General features: G+C 43.2%; 1 protein-coding gene across 1 annotated transcript in view; it reads left to right on the top strand.

The window, feature by feature from the left end:
- Positions 1 to 767: 767 nt before the first annotated feature.
- LOC144739115 (netrin-G1-like) overlaps positions 768 to 19,423 on the top strand; it is a gene marked incomplete at its 3' end in the record, with an annotated part of 28,271 nt that continues 9,615 nt past the window's right edge. The window contains 6 exon segments of the mRNA XM_078622095.1: positions 768 to 791; positions 794 to 886; positions 888 to 1,142; positions 1,144 to 1,320; positions 1,323 to 1,414; positions 16,547 to 16,719. Of these exon segments, the coding sequence (XP_078478221.1) occupies positions 774 to 791; positions 794 to 886; positions 888 to 1,142; positions 1,144 to 1,320; positions 1,323 to 1,414; positions 16,547 to 16,719 (808 nt within the window).

The raw sequence follows: 19,423 nt of genomic DNA on the forward strand, positions 1-19,423 counted from the left end.
CTCTTTTTGCTGCCAGCCTCCACTGGCCACTCCTGGCAGTGGCCTGCAGGGGCTGGCCCAGACAGGATATTAATGGGCCCCTCCAACAGTCAGAGGGCCCGACAGATCCCTGTTAAATTGTCACCTTGGCTTGGAGGACGTAGAAAAAACTTGCAGAGCTTATTAGCCGAACAGAGCTGTTTCCCTCTGTAACTTACTCGATCTCTGCCTCACTGCTCCATTAGACTCACATCAGAGGATTGTCGCTGTTTTCCTCACCATACACACACACACACACACACAGGTTGACATCTCCCATCCAATCAAGTAGTGGATAATCTTGTCCCAAACAAATTGGAGCTTGTAGCACTTGAAAGGTTGTCCTGGAGGAGTGCTTCCTCCCCCCTGACAGCTCCATCAAGCCCCCCAGGGGAGCAGGAGAACATCGCCTGCTAATGATTTGTGGAAAATCCGACAAATGTTTTTTGGAAAGACCTTTTTCAAACAAGTTGCTTGATTAGGAACTGCATGGGCAAGAGGATCTAAAAGGAAAATTTAAAAAAAAATCTGACTCTATCTCCCTCTGCATCAGGAACATCTGGATTGTATCCTCCTTAATATTTGGGTGATGTGTGCTGAAGAGTGAATGATGCTGCAGATGTAACGAAGCTGACAATGAAAATGTTCATATCCCATCCGTCTTTGATGATGTCAAGAGAAAACGTTTACGTCTCATTTTCTTGACTCTTCTTGTCCCTTTCTGTCTCCGTTCTCTGTGTAGGAAAACCCCCTATATGTGTAATAATGAATGTGGACGCCCAGCACGGAGGAGCTTGCCCACCCTCCAGAGCTCATGTTTGACATCGAGGGCCGTAACCCCACCACCTTCTGGCAGTCGACATCCTGGAAAAAAGTATCCAAAAGCCCTCCTGGTCAACATCACACTATCCTGGAACAAGACGATCGAGCTGACTGATGACATTGTCCTCACATTTGAGTCCGGTCGGCCAGAACAGATGGTCCTGGAGAAGTCACTGGATTATGGACGAACCTGGCAACCCTACCAGTTCTATGCCACCGACTGCCTGGATGCCTTCACCATGGAGCCCAAGACGGTGCAGGACCTGACCCAGCACACTCTGCTGGACATCATCTGCACTGAGGGACTACTCACGAGGGTATGTGTGGAAGTACGGACAAAAACCGTTCGCTTTGAGATCAAGGGACCGGTTTGCACTCTTCGCTGGGCCTCGACTCCACAACATGGCTTCACTTTACGGCCAGCTGGACACCACCAAGAATCTGCGGGACTTCTTCACCATCACAGACCTGAGAGTCCGCCCCTGCTTCGGCCTGCCACAGGGGCCACGATGGTGGATGAGAACAACCTTTCCAGATACTTCTATGCCATTTCTGACATCAAAGTCCAGGGCAGGTAAGACCTCCACCCATCCGCACACTAAACCCATGGTGCGCTTACTCTCAGCAGGTTTGTTTGTGGTTTCCTTCCAGTGGCAGTACAGCCACCCAATTGTAAAGACTTTTTTTTTTTTTTTTTTTTCCATTGTTTCCAATTAGGCACCAGATCCATAACGATGTGCAGAGTTCACCAGTTGTCAGCACGCATTAATTAACCAAGCTGCTTACGGCTTCGCTCAAGCACTCTGCTCTGGCTGCCAGAGTCACTCAGCTGTCTGCTGAAGACATTGAAGGTAGCGTTTCAGAGTGAGGTCGCTGCGTGTTGCAATTAGTGGGTTGGCTTACGTAATCTGCAGGGGGTAACATAACATGAAAACAAGAGGCTGCTATACGGATTAGCAGAAAAGCCGAAAGAAGCTTTCTGGTTACTTGACGCTAATGCAAGTGTCACTGGGGTGTGGACTTAAGGGGATGTCTTTTACACAATGTGGTTTTTCAATTTAGAGTTGAATGTGGTTGGAGGGTTTGGAGGAATGGATATGTAATTACTCCTTGTTATGCTCTTCACACATGAGAGGCTCACAGTACAGGCAACAACTGAAGGATATAGTTAGAAGTGTTGAAGTCAGGCTGCCAGACTGTGTCTACACAAAGTGGTTGTGTCACAGCGAGACACAACCTGATAGGATGTGGGAAGATCAGTACAAATATAAACATCAGTAGCACTTTGCTCAGTCCACACCAAGCATCTAACGCCCATGGGTTTGTGCGAAAAAGTTTCTTGGGGACTGCTTAACAGTCAGAAAATGATTTCAGGGCTGTTGTCATCCTTGTATTTCTTGTAGCTGAATATGAAATGGAACATTTGCTACAGAATACAGATTTACAGCACAATGTTGTTAGACCAAATTGTTCCATCACAGCAATTCCATGAATCAATGTTTTAAATGTCCTTAATACGCCATCAAAAACGTCAGCGTTTGCTCTAACATGCAGTACATGAGTACAAAAAACACTGATCAGTGTCTGCCTCACTCAGAAAACAGTTGGATGGGGCAGCCATTCACTACCGACTGTAATAAAAGGGGTTCGTCATGAGCGCAGAATATTTCCTCAGCCTAATAATCATGACCAACACGCACACATCCCTGTGGGGCTGGAGACCTTGAGCGATGCTGCACGCCCACTGTCGGCCCACGGTCGTTTGCTGGCCCCTTGCTTTCAGAGTGACGCTCGCCTGGAGAATGCCTCCCCAGCTGTTTACCAGAGGTAACGCACAGTTCAGCCATATGAGATACACTTTACACAGAGAGGCCTTCACTCTCCTTTTCCCCCTCCCATGGCAAATCACTGCTCAGCTCTTTTTTTCCATGCGTCGTACACAGACATACGCTCCTTAACCCTGGAATACATCTCTGTGAGACTCAACGGGAGCGATTTTTTCAGGGGCCAGTGAGGTTGAATTCTGGCGTATTTCAGTGTCTCGGACCTCAGCCGTGGTCCGCCCTGGATCAGGCATGAGGAGGGGTGTGTGCAGGGAAAGTCGGAAGGAGAGCTCACAGATTTTCTGGCTTTGCCAAAACAGTGTGAGAAAACAAAGAAAGGAACGTAAGCTCTTTCCCTAAGTAGGTCAACCTAGAAAAGAGAATGAAGGAAGAAAGCCCAACTCTGCAGAAGTAGACCTCTTTGCATCTGTAATATGTAACAAAAGTTGTTACTGGGGAAGCCAGAAGTGGTCATGCATGACCGTTCTGTTGTGCTGTCCCAGAGGCAGTCAGAAGGGAGCTGGGGGGGAGAATCAATGCAAAGCATTTCAAAATCAAACCAAGCATGTCGCAGTGAGATGGATGCTGAGCAATACTCACGGATAGTGTCTTAAATGAATTTGATACCCTCACTGTTTTCTCATCGTATCAGCAGTGCTAAATGGGTGTGTGAAAGCGTGTCAGGTTGGGAGGATTTTCTAATTATCTACTGTATGACTTTGGCATAATTGTGCTTCTCTCTCTTTTACATTCTTTACAGGAACTACAGTCTGCAATTTTGCAAACTGTGTCTCCCGGTCCACTCAATCTCCCCCTGCTTCTGATCAATACAGTGTAATTAAAGCTGCAGAGGATTCAGGCTACTAACGGATACCTCCTGCCCCCTCATGGTCTTGCTCTGTTTCTTCATTGCAGAGTAGACTTGTGTCGAAAGGGGCTCCAGGTCCCTGACTTGAATTATACACGAGGACCCGGTCCTATTTCTTTCCTGTGCTGCGCTCCAGGGAAACCTGGAAACCACATCACCGTGGAAAAGCAATAGAAAGGAACGTGATGTTCTGGGGGCCTTTTTCTTTCAAATCAAAGCACAATGAATGGTTGGCGATTGGAATAACGTTTGGCTTTTAGTGTTGGTTTCCAACTTTCCTCCTGCAAAACAAGTTAAACAAAAAAAAAAGTTATAATGTATAGTTTTGTTTGACTCGTTTTTAAAGCAAATCAGGAGATAAGGAAGGGAAAGTTTGCTTCTCCAATTTACTCTCATGCCTCTGGGGAGTTGTGATTCAATTTCCAAGGCACATATGAGCTGTGTGGCATTATCAGGGGAGGTCAGAGAAAACCTGAAGCCTTCACAGTCCCTTTCCACCGCAGGGCAAACAGGTAATTCACTGGGCGAACTGGTTATTAGATGCACCACATTTTGCCTGGTCAACACTCTTTTCACCCTCATGGAAAGCAAGTCTTGTTCAGCAACTGTGAATCCCTCACTGACGAGGAGCCACGACACCTCAGGATATAGCGAGGATACAGCGAGCCACTCACAGTATGCGTTTAATTCTCCCCTAGGCTGCTCTTCACTTCACAGAGTAAAACTTCTCTAAATTCAACACTCATGCATGGATCGCTTGGGTGTTGCAAAAGCAAAGTGTGAAGTAAAAGTTCTTTTTTAATTCGCATATCTTATGTGCACCTTTCTCATCTTTGTAACATCTGAAACTGAAATATAGCTGTTTTGGAGCTGATTGGTTGGTGACTGTGTCGAGATTCATCATGAATCATGTGAAGAATCGGAGTTGGATTTGCATTTTAAGTGTAATTGATTTGATTGAAGGAGACAGTTCATGGTGTTTTCCTTTCATTCTGCAGACAGGGATGTTTATTGCTTTCCAAAGCATTTATTTTTTATACTGGGTCCTATTGATCTTTGATAATATACCAGAACTACAGCTCTGTCAATCATGTCTGATTCCCAGCATTGATCTATAGTCACTGTTGTCTCCGCTGTCATTCGTTCATTACATACTTAGACAACTTTAACTTGCCCTTTTCCTGTCTCACTGTCAACTGATTAAAATCCTACGATCTTCTTAGCTGCTTGTACATTTCAGATTTCATGTAATTAATGAATTACTTTGACTGCACAGTCGGGGTTGGTTCCTGATTATTTTTTACAGTCACTGGTGCCATGTAAGGCTGAATGACATGTCTTGTTGAGGTCTGCTTGTATTTCCCTGGTCATGGATGAAAACCAGAGGAGGCATCCAGTTCTCCAGACGAGGCAAAGCAGATTATCTCTGTTTGTTCTCACCTTCTATCTGTAATCATATCAATACAAAAAAAATCTAATCACAAAATATATGACATGCCCAGAGCTTTTTTGGGTTTTTTTTTTTGTTGCTAAATTTAGTGCAAGCACATGGAAATTCCGTCACTGAATTACACCTGAGGATCAGCTGTATTCTGTGTAGTAGAATCCTGCACGGCTGCGCTGGTGGTTTTTAAAGATTGTGCTTATTTTGTCATTTAACTCACAATGCACTGATCACTTGATCAACTGGAATAACCCAAAGTGGAATTATCATTACTTCTGTGTGGGTCATGTTCTTTATTGGCTCAAAAAGTGTGATCCAGCAAATATGGGGACAACAAGATAAATGGTAGCTCATCTCTCCTGCAGTGCTCAGGTCAGGAGGTTGGCGTATTCTAATTGTTGTTCAGTACATGTGTGCTCTGAGTACAGCTTTTCATCTATCAGCACTTTGGTGAGTGATGGTTCTCCTTTAAGGGGAAGAGCAAACAAGAAGTCAATCTCCCTTTTTCTGCCTCCTCCTGTCTTTCTTTCTCCCTCCACAGTGCTTAGCTTGCTCTTCGGCCTGCCTCTCGTCGACACATAATCTATTTGTGCTAATTTCATGTTGCTTCCTGCCCACTTCCCCTGTGAATAAGTCATTCACCATGCCTACCCACAGTAGTCTCTCCCTCTCTGTGCCGTAAGTATCTATTTACAGCGGTGCTCTGCATTTCAGCCCATTTGTAATCAGCAATCGGCATTAGTCATCGTGTGGGAGAATGCCGTGTTTGTGGGACAGACTAAGTGATTGGTCTGGATAACTTAGGCCATCTGTTCACATCTATACAAACCTGTGGCTCTCAGGAAATGACCCAGAGCTTTTGGAAGTGTTGTGTGACAATGAGGCTATTGCAGATAGGATAGGTTGGTGAGAAGGTGAAGGTGAAGATGGGTCAGGTGTATCAATTTAGTGTCATGAACTGTTGATTTATTGTCATCAAAGTCTGCAGCTGTTCTGATTGTTCAGTGGCACCAGAATGGGACAGATGGTGATAATGACCAGATTGATAAGTTAGTCGTGTGGGGTAGTAATAGTTTTCCAAGCAACGAACAGGGAAGTTGCTGAAGCAACAGCAGCTTTACTTGTTGTCCGTGGGAATGTTTTTAACGTGTTTTTTGTTTGTTAGCTAACAACTAGCGCAACAATCGGTTGTTCCGACCTCTGCTGTGAACTCACCCAGAAATTACGTTTAAAAAAAAAAAGACGTCACCACATAATGCACCATCAGTGACACACAAGTATATTTTTCCTGACTTCTCAGATTTAAATGTTGGATCACACTGATAAGAACAAATTACAACTGTGTTCCAGGCAACCGCGACAAATTGAGAGATCGCTTCTTAATCTGTTAATTGAGCAGTAGATTTAATAAACATAGTTAGTTATAGAGTACGCATCATTAGATCTGCGACTAAGGAGCTGAATTGCGCAGTTCAGTCCCGCTATTGACCAGAATTGCTGCCTTCCACCGCTGCTTATTAGCACAAACTGTATAACTATAATATTGTGTTGTCCATATTAATCTTGACAAGGGCATGTTGAAGTGTGTGTCATGCTGAGGCATTTTGTGAATGGAGAGTTGAGGTGAGGTTAAATAGCGTGAGTCAGTGTTTTGGCTTACGCCCACATCTCCAGCATCTCCGCTTGTGTACTGAGGAAAATGTCTCGTGTTTATTCCTGCTGTGTTTTCAGTCAGCGCAGTCTGAAGCTCTGCCCTTTCTGGGAGAAGGAAGGATACTCGTATAGGCTGGTTTAATGGCTGGTGATCTCGAGGTTCCTCCTTTAGTTTTCTGATTTGAACGTGTGGTTTTGAAAGCTTAGATGAGATGAGAGAAACCAGCAGAAGCAGCTGCTGAAGTCTACATGAGACACTGGAAGCAGGTGTTGTCACTGAGCGAGTGTTCTGCTTGTGAGCACTAAGGAACCTTCATTAATCTCAGTGTGACATTTAAGCACTTCTCACATCTCTACTTCTTCTGACAGAACCGATCGAGCTCAATGAGCCACTCAGACGTTCCCTTCAGGCCTTTTTTTTTTTTTTTTTGCAGAATCCACCACCTTTGTCTCTCCCTTCCCCCGTTTCTATCAACACCTACAGAACCTGTCGCTCCTGACTTCTGTCCAGGCCGTTTCTCCACCTGTCTGCCTTTGAACCCTCGCTCCGTCTGTGGCGGACACCCTCCCTACTCGAGACCACAACGAGCTCAAACAAAATTTTTATCAGTCAGGACTCATCCTGCTTCTATTATGCTGCTTGATAAGGATCTTTGAAATGCATGCATAAGTAATGCTGTTTGAACAATAGAGCACTGAGCTACAGAGAAGCGCGGTGAGGAAGCAATATCCCAGCAGAAAATAGCTTCGATCATGATATATTAGTTCCGTTTGTCCCAAAGGAGTTTGTCATTGCTCTAACTAGCTGTAACATCTTGTTGTAATGGACCAGCTGCTTTATCGTCTCCAAAAATTAGATATACACAATAGCAGATATTCTGCTTTTGTGTTGAGTATTTCTAGGTATTTCTTGCTTCATGATGCATTATTAATATACACCTCTGCCCTCCTCCCATCTGTAATTAGCTGGATATCCCAAATGCCTCACCAACCCTAAGCAACACCCATGTGAACCACACACCAGTAGAGAGAATACGAGTAGAAATACATGAATATTTGAGTGGAGGAGGAGTGTGACAAAGTGAGCTCCCTCTCTCTTTCAGCAGTAAAACCCTGCACCTGTATCTAGCGTCATGTGCAGAATCATCTCCACACGGCCGCTGGTGTCGATGCATGGTGATGACATTTCTGTCAGTCCAGCTGGGGTGAAGATGCTTAGTGAGTGCTCATGTACACGAGTGCACACGTTTGCTGGTGATTTTCTTGAAATAGCACCTACAGTATATCGCCTCAGGGTCACGTCACTCCCAATTTTAAGCATTCGATAATTGATACTAATCATGTAATGTTATTTTATAATTTAAAGCTCCAAACGGAATATTATCTGCATGACTGACTGAATATGGAACTGATGTTTGCGTTTGAATGCCAAAAAGCACAACTAGAACCTGATAATACACTGCATTAGTATAATAGTATAATACCTGTCACATCTCTTATGCTCAGTTATGTAAAATAATCAGACAGTGAAACTAATCCTTGGCATAAACAAAGACAGCAAATGAAGCTGAGGTGATTTGTTTTAATCACAGAGAACATGTCCTGTATGTATCCTGTACATGTACGTATGTTTGTTTACTGTTTTTTCAAATAGCTTACTCAGGATATTACTACTGTTCGTGCTTAAATGAGATTATAAGCAGTAAAGGACCAGATGAAATGCAAATTCACCACATATGCTGTGTGTCAAACAGCTGTACTTTGTGGTCGGTCACAAATGTTATCAACCAGAATTCATTCTAGATTTTAAAGATATATTGGATTTAAATCCGATGAGAGATTCCGATGAGAATTGCCATTTCTTCATTTTTTTTGTCCAAGTTCAGTGGTTATAGAGGTGTGACGATCTGCAGATCATTGTTACCTGCTCTTCATGTATCTGACACAAACACAAGAGATACAATTCCAAATTTGTGACGGTGCCGTGAGCTGCTCACGCATGCACTTCGGAACGTGAAGCCATGAAAGAACGTGATCGTCGGAGAGAGGGAGAGGAAAGAAAAGGTATCAATTATGTTTGGATTTAGCAATCACGGACATCTGTCAGAGAATATTTTTATTTCTCCTGACTGTATGCGAATGTGAATGTCAGGTGGCTTTTAATCTGAGCTACCTCATTCTTCACGCCTTTTTGGAACCCTTGTCTTCCCCGACACTGTTTACCATTTATGGGATGAAAGAAGGAGGGATTTTCAATGCTTTGCTGAGTCGCCTCTTTCCACAGGCAATCCAGCTTAAAGCTATTGTACTGTACTATCATAATATTTCATTTTTTAATATGCAGAACACAAGTGTTTGCCTCCAGTTCTGTCCCGCCTGATTGGATTTTGCTACAAAAGCAGTATTTTAAAGAGCAGACTGCCTATAGAAATCTGTGGGGAGTTGTTTGTGGAAGAAAAGGCAAAAAATGTTTCTATAATATTCAAGATATACTGGTGATTTTAGAAGAAATGTTGCTGAGGTGAAAAAAAAAAACTCACACATTTTTTTTCCCCCTTTTTTTTGTACTTCTTATGACACAAGATATTAATAATGTACTTTAAGCCATCTTGAATTATTTTTCATGAGGTTTTCATTTTCTGGGAGGTTATGTAAGATTTTACCAAAGTTCATATATTATTGTTATTATTATTATTATTATGTTGTGCATGTATCGTGTACTAAAACTAGTACTACGAGTAGTAGTATTAGATAGGAACAGGACACCCATATGTGTGACTGTTGGATGGAGTAAAATAACTCCACTGAAGGTACACCTTCTTGCTTTAGTCCTACAGTTACTTGTTGATGGCAATCATGTCAATGTTTCCCAGCGACACTGCGATAAAAATCCAGCACACCGAAAGATGAATGTACAAATAAATATAAGTGATAAGCCTCCATGTCACTGACACTGAACACACAGAAGCAGCACCAGCCAATCCCTCACTATTTATCACAGGCCGGAGGAATCGAGCGAGACCAGAGATACGAAGACCAAAGCGACAAGTGACATGAAGATTTTATCAGCAAAGCGGAGGACAGGAGGCGCAGCGTTGCAACAAATCCCTTCCCTGTTTGCAGGGATGAAGAACCAGTTATTTTCACTTCAGAAGATGGAGTTTACGCTTCAGACTGATACAGTATTAGTTGTTGTCCCAGTGTACGCTGGCCGTGCTGTCAATGTAGATTTTATTTACTGCACCCACTACTATTTTGTCTGTGACTGGGAGACCGCACTGTGTGTGTGTGTGTGTGTGTGTGTGTGTGTGTGTGTGTGTTTCTGAAACATATCCTCTAAATGTATGCATCCCACATTTTCTTCCATAGCTCCAATTCAGCTTGGCTTACACACACACACACACACACACACACACACACACACACACACACACACACCATGCATATGATGCATATGACGCACGTTTGTTTACGACGGTGTGACTGTTCAACTACTCAACTCTTATTTCGATCTCACTCCTCAATGAACTGTCGTATCTGAGTCGCATACGATGCTAATTTCCTGTTTTGAAGGGTTTCGGTCTCCTTTGCTGAAGAACACATTCAACATTCATGTGGTGACCCATTTCATTAATGGAGAGGCTTTTTCAACGTCTCCTCTCCCCATCTTTGTCATCTGCACTCGACCTTCTAATGGGCCCTCCTGTCAGGGTTTCATGAGTAATCCTCTCAATGACCTCTCCTTCGCTTGCAGCCCCCACCTCCTCTGACGTTTTAGTCATTAGTGAGCGGGTAACGCAGATGTTGGCAACGATTCCATTGTACGTTATCATAAAATATGTCATTTTCTTTTAGCAAAGTCTCAGCAAAACCCCAGGAGGTTTACATGTAGTGTACATGTAAAAGTATTTGGAAATTGGCTTTCAGCAGTGATTCATCGGAAAAATATGAAAATTCTGTCCTCAGCTCTGTGGAGCAGTGTCACTTTTTTCAGCTCATTGTTTCAGTTTGCAACAGAAATTTGTGAGTGAAAAGACCCCAAAAGTGACACTATGGGCCCAGAACTAAACACAAATGGGTTAAATTATAGGTTGAGGATAAAAGTTGAGGTCTCCCCTTGTAGCAGTATTTGTACCTATAGTATATGATCTACTATTATAATTTCAGGCTCTCCCTCTGAGTGTCTTAACTTGGTTACGACTTTTGTCGTCCATCTTCTCATCAGTCAAACAAACAATTATATGAACTGAGGTGACATGACTTGTCAGCGAAGAAAACATACTATTTCCCTTAATAACCTGAAACAGATGCATTTATAAATGAGGACAGTGTTTGTCACGAATCACTATACTGTTATACTGTTTCTGTTTATATCACACACACACAGACATGGCAAGATAAGCCTGCTTAAAGTGAGATTAATCTGCAGACCACCTGAAGTGATGAATAAAAAAACGCCTTGATAATGGGATCATTGAGTCATGAAAAGCGTTCCTGAGCAAGTTATCTTTTGCCGAGGCCAATGAATGTAGATGCTCGTTATGCGTGGCCATCCGACGGTGCATTAGCCCTCGAGCAGAACAGATGCGTACCATAGAGCAGCAGAGAAGAATAACAATCAAACAAAGGAAAAAAAGTGATGCACTGAAATATCCAGACCTTTGCTCCTTTAGCATCATAATGGAACTTACTGGAGCATGGTGACTCAGTGGTGATGAGGGCTGATGACAAAGGACACTTTGCGTCATATGACACAGACACAGAGGCTGAAACAGATCAATGACGCTGCACAGTGGGATTTTTTTTTTTTTTGTTAAATGTGACATGTCCAAAGAAAAATTTTATAATTTCCCATTCCTTAGTTTTTGTTGTACTGATATAGAGATGGAAGAACAGCACATTCTTCTTCTGCCTTTACTAAAAGCGCAGACGGAAGATAATTACCCACGTTGCTTGTCTTGTAGAGAGAACTATAACATTCTGTATTTCATCGACGTCTCTACTGTTTCTGATGGATCCTCCTCTCGTTAAAATGTTTCTCCAGCTGAATCTGAACTATGTCTGATTGTCAGTCATGTGTTGAAAATACTACTTTAAGTACTTGAAAACAAGTTTCAGTGGATGTTAAATGAATTAGAAAGGCTTGTGATATTTGTGATTGTTGATGTACAGAATGTGCACACAACGTATTCTACAATGACCATGACCTAAATGTAACCTGCTTACATGATACTGTAACAATGACAGATTAATAAATTTGCAAATACAATGTGCAGTTGAAATAATAATTGCAGATTTGTTATTTACTAAGCAGTGAACTGATTGATTTTACATTTTCATGCGCAGATGAACTTAAAACCTGTCATGGTGGGCTTGTGGTGTTGATGGACTAATGCTTTGCAGATGATGCTATGGCCTATGTGTAAGCACACACACACACACACACACACACACTCACACAAACCCTCCATCGAGCAGCTCTTAGCATCCTCATGCAGTTCTCATAAATCAGCAGACTCTTATTTAATTTGGTGGAAAAGGCTGTTCTGGAAAAGGCTATTTCTGGAAAACCACCAGCAATTAATGACCATTGTTCTACTGTAACAGACACTAAGAGCAAACACCTCTGCTATCTGGGAAACTGCCAACATTTTCTGAAATCACACCTGCTCCTTGGGCCCTGTGTGGTTTCACATTCTGCTCCAGACGTCCGTATTAAGTAACAAGGGAACAGTTTTTCATGGCTGGTCACATTTGCATGCAGGGATACGGGTTCCGCTTTGGGTGCTGGTAAATAGAGAAGACAATAGAAAAACAATTAAGATTTAGTCGTTCTTCTGGTTGTTGCTGTTTTAGACTCCCCCCGATCACATAAGACAACAGCTGCTGTTGTTAGTCCATTAAAAGTGAAAGCAGTATGTTAGAGAAAACTTGAAACAGACTGTATGATGTTGATACAGGTTGAATCTCCATTCAAACTGCCCCCAAGATTGCTTCCCTACAGCAGTTTGAATGTCAAGTTGGTCCTCATAAGGATTTCTGTGCCCGTGCTCACGGACACATACGTACCCAGAGGTCAAATACAGTCTAACCTCTAGTCTGCAGACAAGCTCCTGACCCAAACGGATCAATGCGCCGAGATCCTCAGGGAGTAACTTCCTTTAAGGCTCCAATCAGTGATGCCACTTATGAAATGACAAGATCACTTAATGTCACCAGTCGACCCGCAGGCCTGGTGATGGAGGTCGCTCAGCGCTGCGGCATGTTCTGTCACTAAGTCCATCGCCAGCAGTCTTTAGCTGAGAGCTGTATCACTGAGGCCCAGTGTGTCGATTCTATTGAGCCGGTGTGGCATGTCGCAGCCAGTAAAGACCCCTTGATTGACTCCTGATTGGATAGCATGTCCAACTCCATACATTAGTAATGCTGCGGGTTCAATAGTAGGAAGGCAGACAGATTACAGCAGGCACATCTTACATTTGTCCCCTGCTGGGGGACAGAAGTTGATCTGAACTTGCAGGATTTTGAGCGGCGTCATAGAACAGTACTGGTGTTAAAAACTCAAAAGGTTGTTATATTTGTATGTGTATAAAGGAAGAAGAAATGCTCATTAGCTCTAATTTCCGGCCTAGTTCAGCAGCTGTGTTAGTGTTGTTACCACTCCAGGTACTTATTGGGTACTTAAGCGTACAGTACATGCACTGTACGCTTAATCCAATCAGAGACACGCAGCAACTGAGCAGTTATGGCCGCTGCCTTTTTGGAGACCAAAATGCCTGAGGTACATCATTTGTTCACATACAGTATGTCGTCTCTTCACTGACCAGAACTTTTCCCTCAAATTATATTTGATGTACTTTGCGTGCCTTGTGTGTGTCTTTGCTGGTTTAAAAACAGAAGAAAAAAAAATGTGCACAGTGAAGATAATGTTGTCTTGGTTTTCAATAGTCTCAGCAGACATAAAGTACGATGTACCCAGGTCAATAGATTGAATTAAAAACTGATTTAACAGCGAAGTGATACAGTGGATCAGTCATGATTGTCTCACTCTCCATGTTATCTAACCGCATACCCGGGGGTGGGGGACTTTAATTATGGGGAGTTTGGGGGTTGAGGTCCATCCTGGGGGAGCTGGTGCTGAGGTCTCTTTCCTTCCCAGTTCCCACAACACACTGAAGCCCTTAGGAAAGAGGTAGAGGAGGCAATTAGAAGGTAACACATGGAGCAGAATACAGACAGCAGCTGCAAGCTACGTGTCAGTGGGGAGCAGCGGTGTGTGTGTGTGTGTGTGTGTGTGTGTGTGTTTGGGGGACATCAGCTGAGACAAAAATAGTTTTCAGTAAATTTCCTTCTGTATTTTGTGCAATTATCCTTTTCACCGTCAACAAATCACCTGCACACACACCTCAAGGTGTCTTTACCAGCCACTCCCCTGCGCCCTGGTTGTTCCCCATTTACAACAAAACATGAACCAATCAAAAGAGGAAAAAAAACAACATTATTAGAGCATTTGACCCAACTGTCGTGTATAGAACAACACCTGGGCGTTTGAAATTTAATTGCTTTGTTTTGTTACGTTGGGTTTAGCTGCTTAATTTGTTGGGTTCAGCAGCTCAGTGCATTGGGGATGATGTCGGCCTGGATTGTGGGTAATTACTATAATTACTACTACTATCAATTAGTGCCTGATTTTTTTTTTTTTTTTTTTTTTGTGGCTTTGATGAGGAAAATGAAGCAGTGTTGGGGCACTTGACAGGAACTTGGATGAATGGAACTGTGAAGAACAAGAACTGCAGCGCAGAAAAATAAATCCATTCATAGAAAAACATTGACCACATTTTAAACAATAATTGGATGTAAGTGGAGGGTGAAGAAACATGTGAAGAGACCACACACACACACACACACACACACACAGACTAATGGCAGCATAATATCACTGGTGGCCATGACACCCTGCGGACCTCACTGATCGGCATAACGACTGAGTTTCTGGGTGCTGATTAAATGTTGAAGATGCCACAAACTCTTTGACCACCATTGACATTATATCAGCTGAGACATCATCCACAGCTACATGTACTCCCCGGTGTACAAAAGTTGTATTTATTTCCTCAAATATTTAAGAGGCTAAGCTGGTAGATCAGGCAGCAGGTCGCTGTGAGAGAAACTCATTTCACAAACAATGAAATCCAAGAATGCCAAGGAGAAAAATGGATGAACCGTCCAGCAGATTCAGACAGAAATGAAAAACATTCTTGCAATCCAGAGAACAGTATCTCTTTTTACAATTGACATGACATCACACTGTAAATGTATCCGTTGGATCCCTCTGTGCTGTAGATAACACAGTGGTCAGTTGTTTTCGTAACACCTGAGGACAGATTTGATGATCCCTCACTTTAACACATCCTGGCAATCTGTCAATCATGAACTGGCTGTTGACACCGATCTCAGCCGGGCAAAACAGGAGACATGTTGAGTATCAAGGTCGAGCAACTGTGAGTGATTTAAGATGGTGCTGTCCTTCCAAATTGTTACATTTCCTCGGTGCATGCTGTAAGATTGAGAAAAGAGGTGAGCGGGGTGAAAGAGGCTAGTTGTTGCTCAAGTGTCTCACAGAGGCATTTGAGAACAAAATGGCAGAATTCTGCGTTTGTCTCCTTCCTCACATTCTTTCCCTCCGTCTCCTCCTCACTTATGAAAGGTTGCTTTCCACTGGATCTGAGTATGAAAGAGCTTCAGAAGAGCCAGACGTCACATTTACAGATTATTTGGAAGTTGCTTTGAATTAATTTAACTCTGTGCGACTTAATAAAGGTATACTGGAAAATTTGGGTGTGACCTACCACATTTCTTGTTTAGGTAGCAAAGAGAAACGGGTGACCGTCACATCTCCTCCTCTCAAACGCTCTAATCTAAAATGACGGGTGAATAACCTAATGGGCTGCAATGTGTCAGAATCACATTTAGAAAAGCAGACACTGGACAATGACCATCAGTGACATCCGGTTGTGGGTGATTTGAAAAACTGTACATCCCTCCTAGGAGAGGTTGTCTAGGAGGCCACCCACTACTTGCTTAAGTGTTCTTATGTCTTCCTCTGTTTGTGTTGCTGCCGAAAAAATACAAAATCTACCTGGTGACCTTTAACTCAAGTTGACATCAGCAGGAAGATTTGCAGGGAACTCAAACGGCCTTTGAGGACGGTATTCTGTTCTCCTCTGCAGACTTCTTCAGAAGAGTCTGGCAATTCAAAGTTGTTCATACAAACTTCAGGCATCTCTCTATATTCCTCAGTTATGAGGCGAAGGATGAGGATCATAAATTAATTTTACAGATAGATATCCCCCCGTGCTCTTCCAGCCATAGCAGAAAATGAATTTGCTGAGTGTATTGTTAAATGGATGTACTGGTGAGCAGGATCCTATGACTGAGGATTTAGTGCACCTTCAGGGAGCCCCACTTTCCATACAGAAAATATGCTTCTGAGAGCTCATCTCATATTAATTCATCATAAATGTGGCGCTCCTGCTGCTGCCGCTGCTGCTGCTGCAGCTCCGTGCTGCTCCGTGCTGCCCTCTGGCTAACTCTGAGCTATTCATTGGCTTGCAGAGTTACAAGATCCTTTGCCTTCATTATGCTGGAGCTTCTTCCACATTTTAACTTTGCCTGTTTTTCCCTCGTACATCAGCTGTGACCGTACATAATTGTGCCTCCTTCAGTGGGATGAATAGAATGAGTTGCTTTGTGCAGAGGAGACAAGGAAAAGGGAGGATATTATGTTATTCAAATCACCTGCCTACCTTTTACTACTTTTTACTACTTCCTCCTGAAGACCAACAAAGTAAAATGTTTTTTCCATTTCTTATATTGCCTGGTCATCCTTGTCTAACTCCGACTTTGCCTCTTTGACAGGTGCAAGTGCAACCTTCACGCCAACAGCTGCGTATACGATAAGGAGAAGTTGAGCTGCGAGTGTGAACACAACACCACTGGGCCCGACTGCGGCCGCTGTAAGAGGAACTACCAGGGGCGAGCGTGGAGTGCTGGCTCCTACCTACCCATCCCTAAGGGCACTGCAAATATCTGTGAGTCCACACACACACACACGCACACACACACACACACACACACACTCATCACAGACACTAAATAATTAAGAAGGATGCTACTCTAGACAGATATCAGATCTTGTCAACACTACAGCAGATATGTCTCCCTTCATTAAAAAAAAAAAAAAATGTGTTTTACCAAACGCTCCCTGCAGACAACATAAAAATGACTAACTACACTAAAAACAAGAATTCAGATGAGAGTAGAGTAGTTCATCTCTCTCTGATGTGGATGAATCCAATGAATCCACAACGCTTTAGGGATTTGATGTTCACTGTCTTACATGTAAAAGTGCATCAGGGTCTTCTGTCAGTGTAAGAAGAGCCACAGTTCATCAGATGCTCCTGTCTGGATTCAGTTTTCCACACCCACGAAAGGACGGTAGCACTTTGACTGAAGAGACCACACACACACGTACCTCGCTGCACGCTCACAATCTCAGCATGTGGCACTGCGCTTTTTACTTTAAGCTGTGTACAGAAAAGCAGGTGACCCATAGACCCTGGGAAATAAGCACCGCTTTGATGAAACATCCACAGAAATAGATGACAGTCAGAGAAACAAGTGTGCATAACTTAAATGATCTTGAAATTGCTCCTGTATCATCAAGTTCACCTGTGTTGACCTCTGCTGAATGTGGCTTCCTTCCTTTCTCCGGCTGAACTTCATATTCTAAAATGTATTAAAATATGCTGCTGCTGCTGCTGCTAATGCTGCGTCATAGTTTTGTGAAATGATATGAAACCAACTCTTTGAAGATTTTCCTTGAGGCATGTACAACTCGAGGAGCACAGACCACCACCAGTGTGATAAGCATGTTCTGGGCTGGACCTATGCAGGCTTCTCCGGAGTCCTTCCCCAACAGTGTGTCTGCAGCCTGAAAGTTCCACAGGTGTGAAGGTGCGCCAATGACCAACTGAGGCATCAATGTAGAACAATTTGAGTACTCTTAAAATGTAGAGGAGCCATTCAAAGAATCATCTAGAAACAAAAGAAACAAATATGTTGGCCCTTCTAATGACGCAGGGTGCATGTCTGTGGGTGAATAAATCATGAATAAACACTATATATCATTATATATAATAATATACTTCTATTAAGTTTCTTTTTCGTGCTAAAAACCAGGAAAGACATTTCATGGAGACAAAGGGAGTGAGTTAAAGTTTTGAATATGCCCTAATCTCCTTCTGCTATCTGCAACACATGCCTGGATTTTCTTGTGTGGGTTTAGGCCCAGATAAAAAGAGGTAACAACGCTCCTCATATTGTTGTTGCAGCATCGCAGCAGGAATTGAATGAATGGTTCGCACATATCAACTCCCACACCTGAGTGAGGAGCAGCAGCATCATACGACCTTTACGAGTTCTGGTATTAACGCTGAATTTTTTTTTTTTTTTTTTTCACACACCCCCTTATGATTCCTGCCTGTCAGTACGAAGCCTCCTGTCCACTGGCCGATGACTTATTTGCTCTCCCACTGGAGGTGCGTTATGAGAGGGTTAGTAAAATGGTCATTGGCAGCGCTTAGATTGACAGAGCATTATTAAAAAAGTTGGCACACGCACACACACACACACACACACACTCACTTTTCCCCAGGAAGTGATGAAAAACAGTCTTAGTATAAAAGTGTGTTATTATACTGTGTCTTGAGGGGAAAAAAATCCATAATGTAATAATACTGTGAAAAATCTATAGGAATGCAAGTCCTTCCCTCCTTGTGCTCTTTTGTAGAATCAGGCCCATTCAGCACCAATTCCAAAAATCCCCCTCCTTCCATCACCTCAGTGAGCATATGGCAGCGCCTGCAGAGGCGAATTTGTCAGAGATGAAAATTCAATTAAGATTTAATTTCTTCTTACAATGCCCATCAACTCATCAGGCACGATGAGGAGATCGATGAATCATCATCCGAAGGTGGCGCAGAAAGAAGGAGGGGTGGATGTGTTGTCTTACAGCGCTGCGCCGATGAAAACTGGGTTTTAAAAAAGTGATGAAGGAAGAATCATTCTCTGTCACAGCTAACTCAGCCTTCTGGGGTGGCTCTGTCTCTTTCCCTCTTTCCATCTATGTCTCTCGCCAGCACCCACCCCCCACCCAACCTCCTCATCTCTCAGCCTCACTCGTACTTGCTTCCTCCTCTGTGGCGACAGAAGGAGAAGGATCAGTCGGAGAATTAACCATGGCAGTTCATTTTACTGTCTTGTGGAGGATGCTGAGGAAGTTAGAGGCCGGTGCTGGAGGGGCTAGGACCTCTGAAAAGTTGCTTTCAAAAAGTGAAACTGTATCTTGAATTTTTCTTTAATTGTTGAAATACTTTAAATGGGCAACAGGATTTTTGTCCTGTATGCATGGACACGTTTTTTCCTTATACCTTTTTGTTACGTTTTATCACCCGCACATTTTATGTGCAGGACTGTTGTTCAGGACCCATGGGCGTCAGTTTGGGTTGACCATGGACGCCCACAACCCCCGGCCACCGCCACTGCCACAGCCGCTACCACACTCGCTTCCTGAAGTGTTGAAACGTGCTAGACTCTCCGTGGATTTTAACATGATGTAGATATTTTAAACCGATCGACAGCTCAGCATTAATCGCCGAAGATCGCTCAGGACTCAGGCTCAGTTAATACATTCACATAGAATCAGAACATTCGTCTCCTGCTCCGACTCCACCA

The sequence above is a fragment of the Lampetra planeri genome, unplaced genomic scaffold, assembly GCF_965212315.1.
Source record: "Lampetra planeri unplaced genomic scaffold, kcLamPlan1.2.h2 scaffold_1309, whole genome shotgun sequence".
Classification (NCBI taxonomy): Eukaryota; Metazoa; Chordata; class Hyperoartia; order Petromyzontiformes; family Petromyzontidae; genus Lampetra; species Lampetra planeri.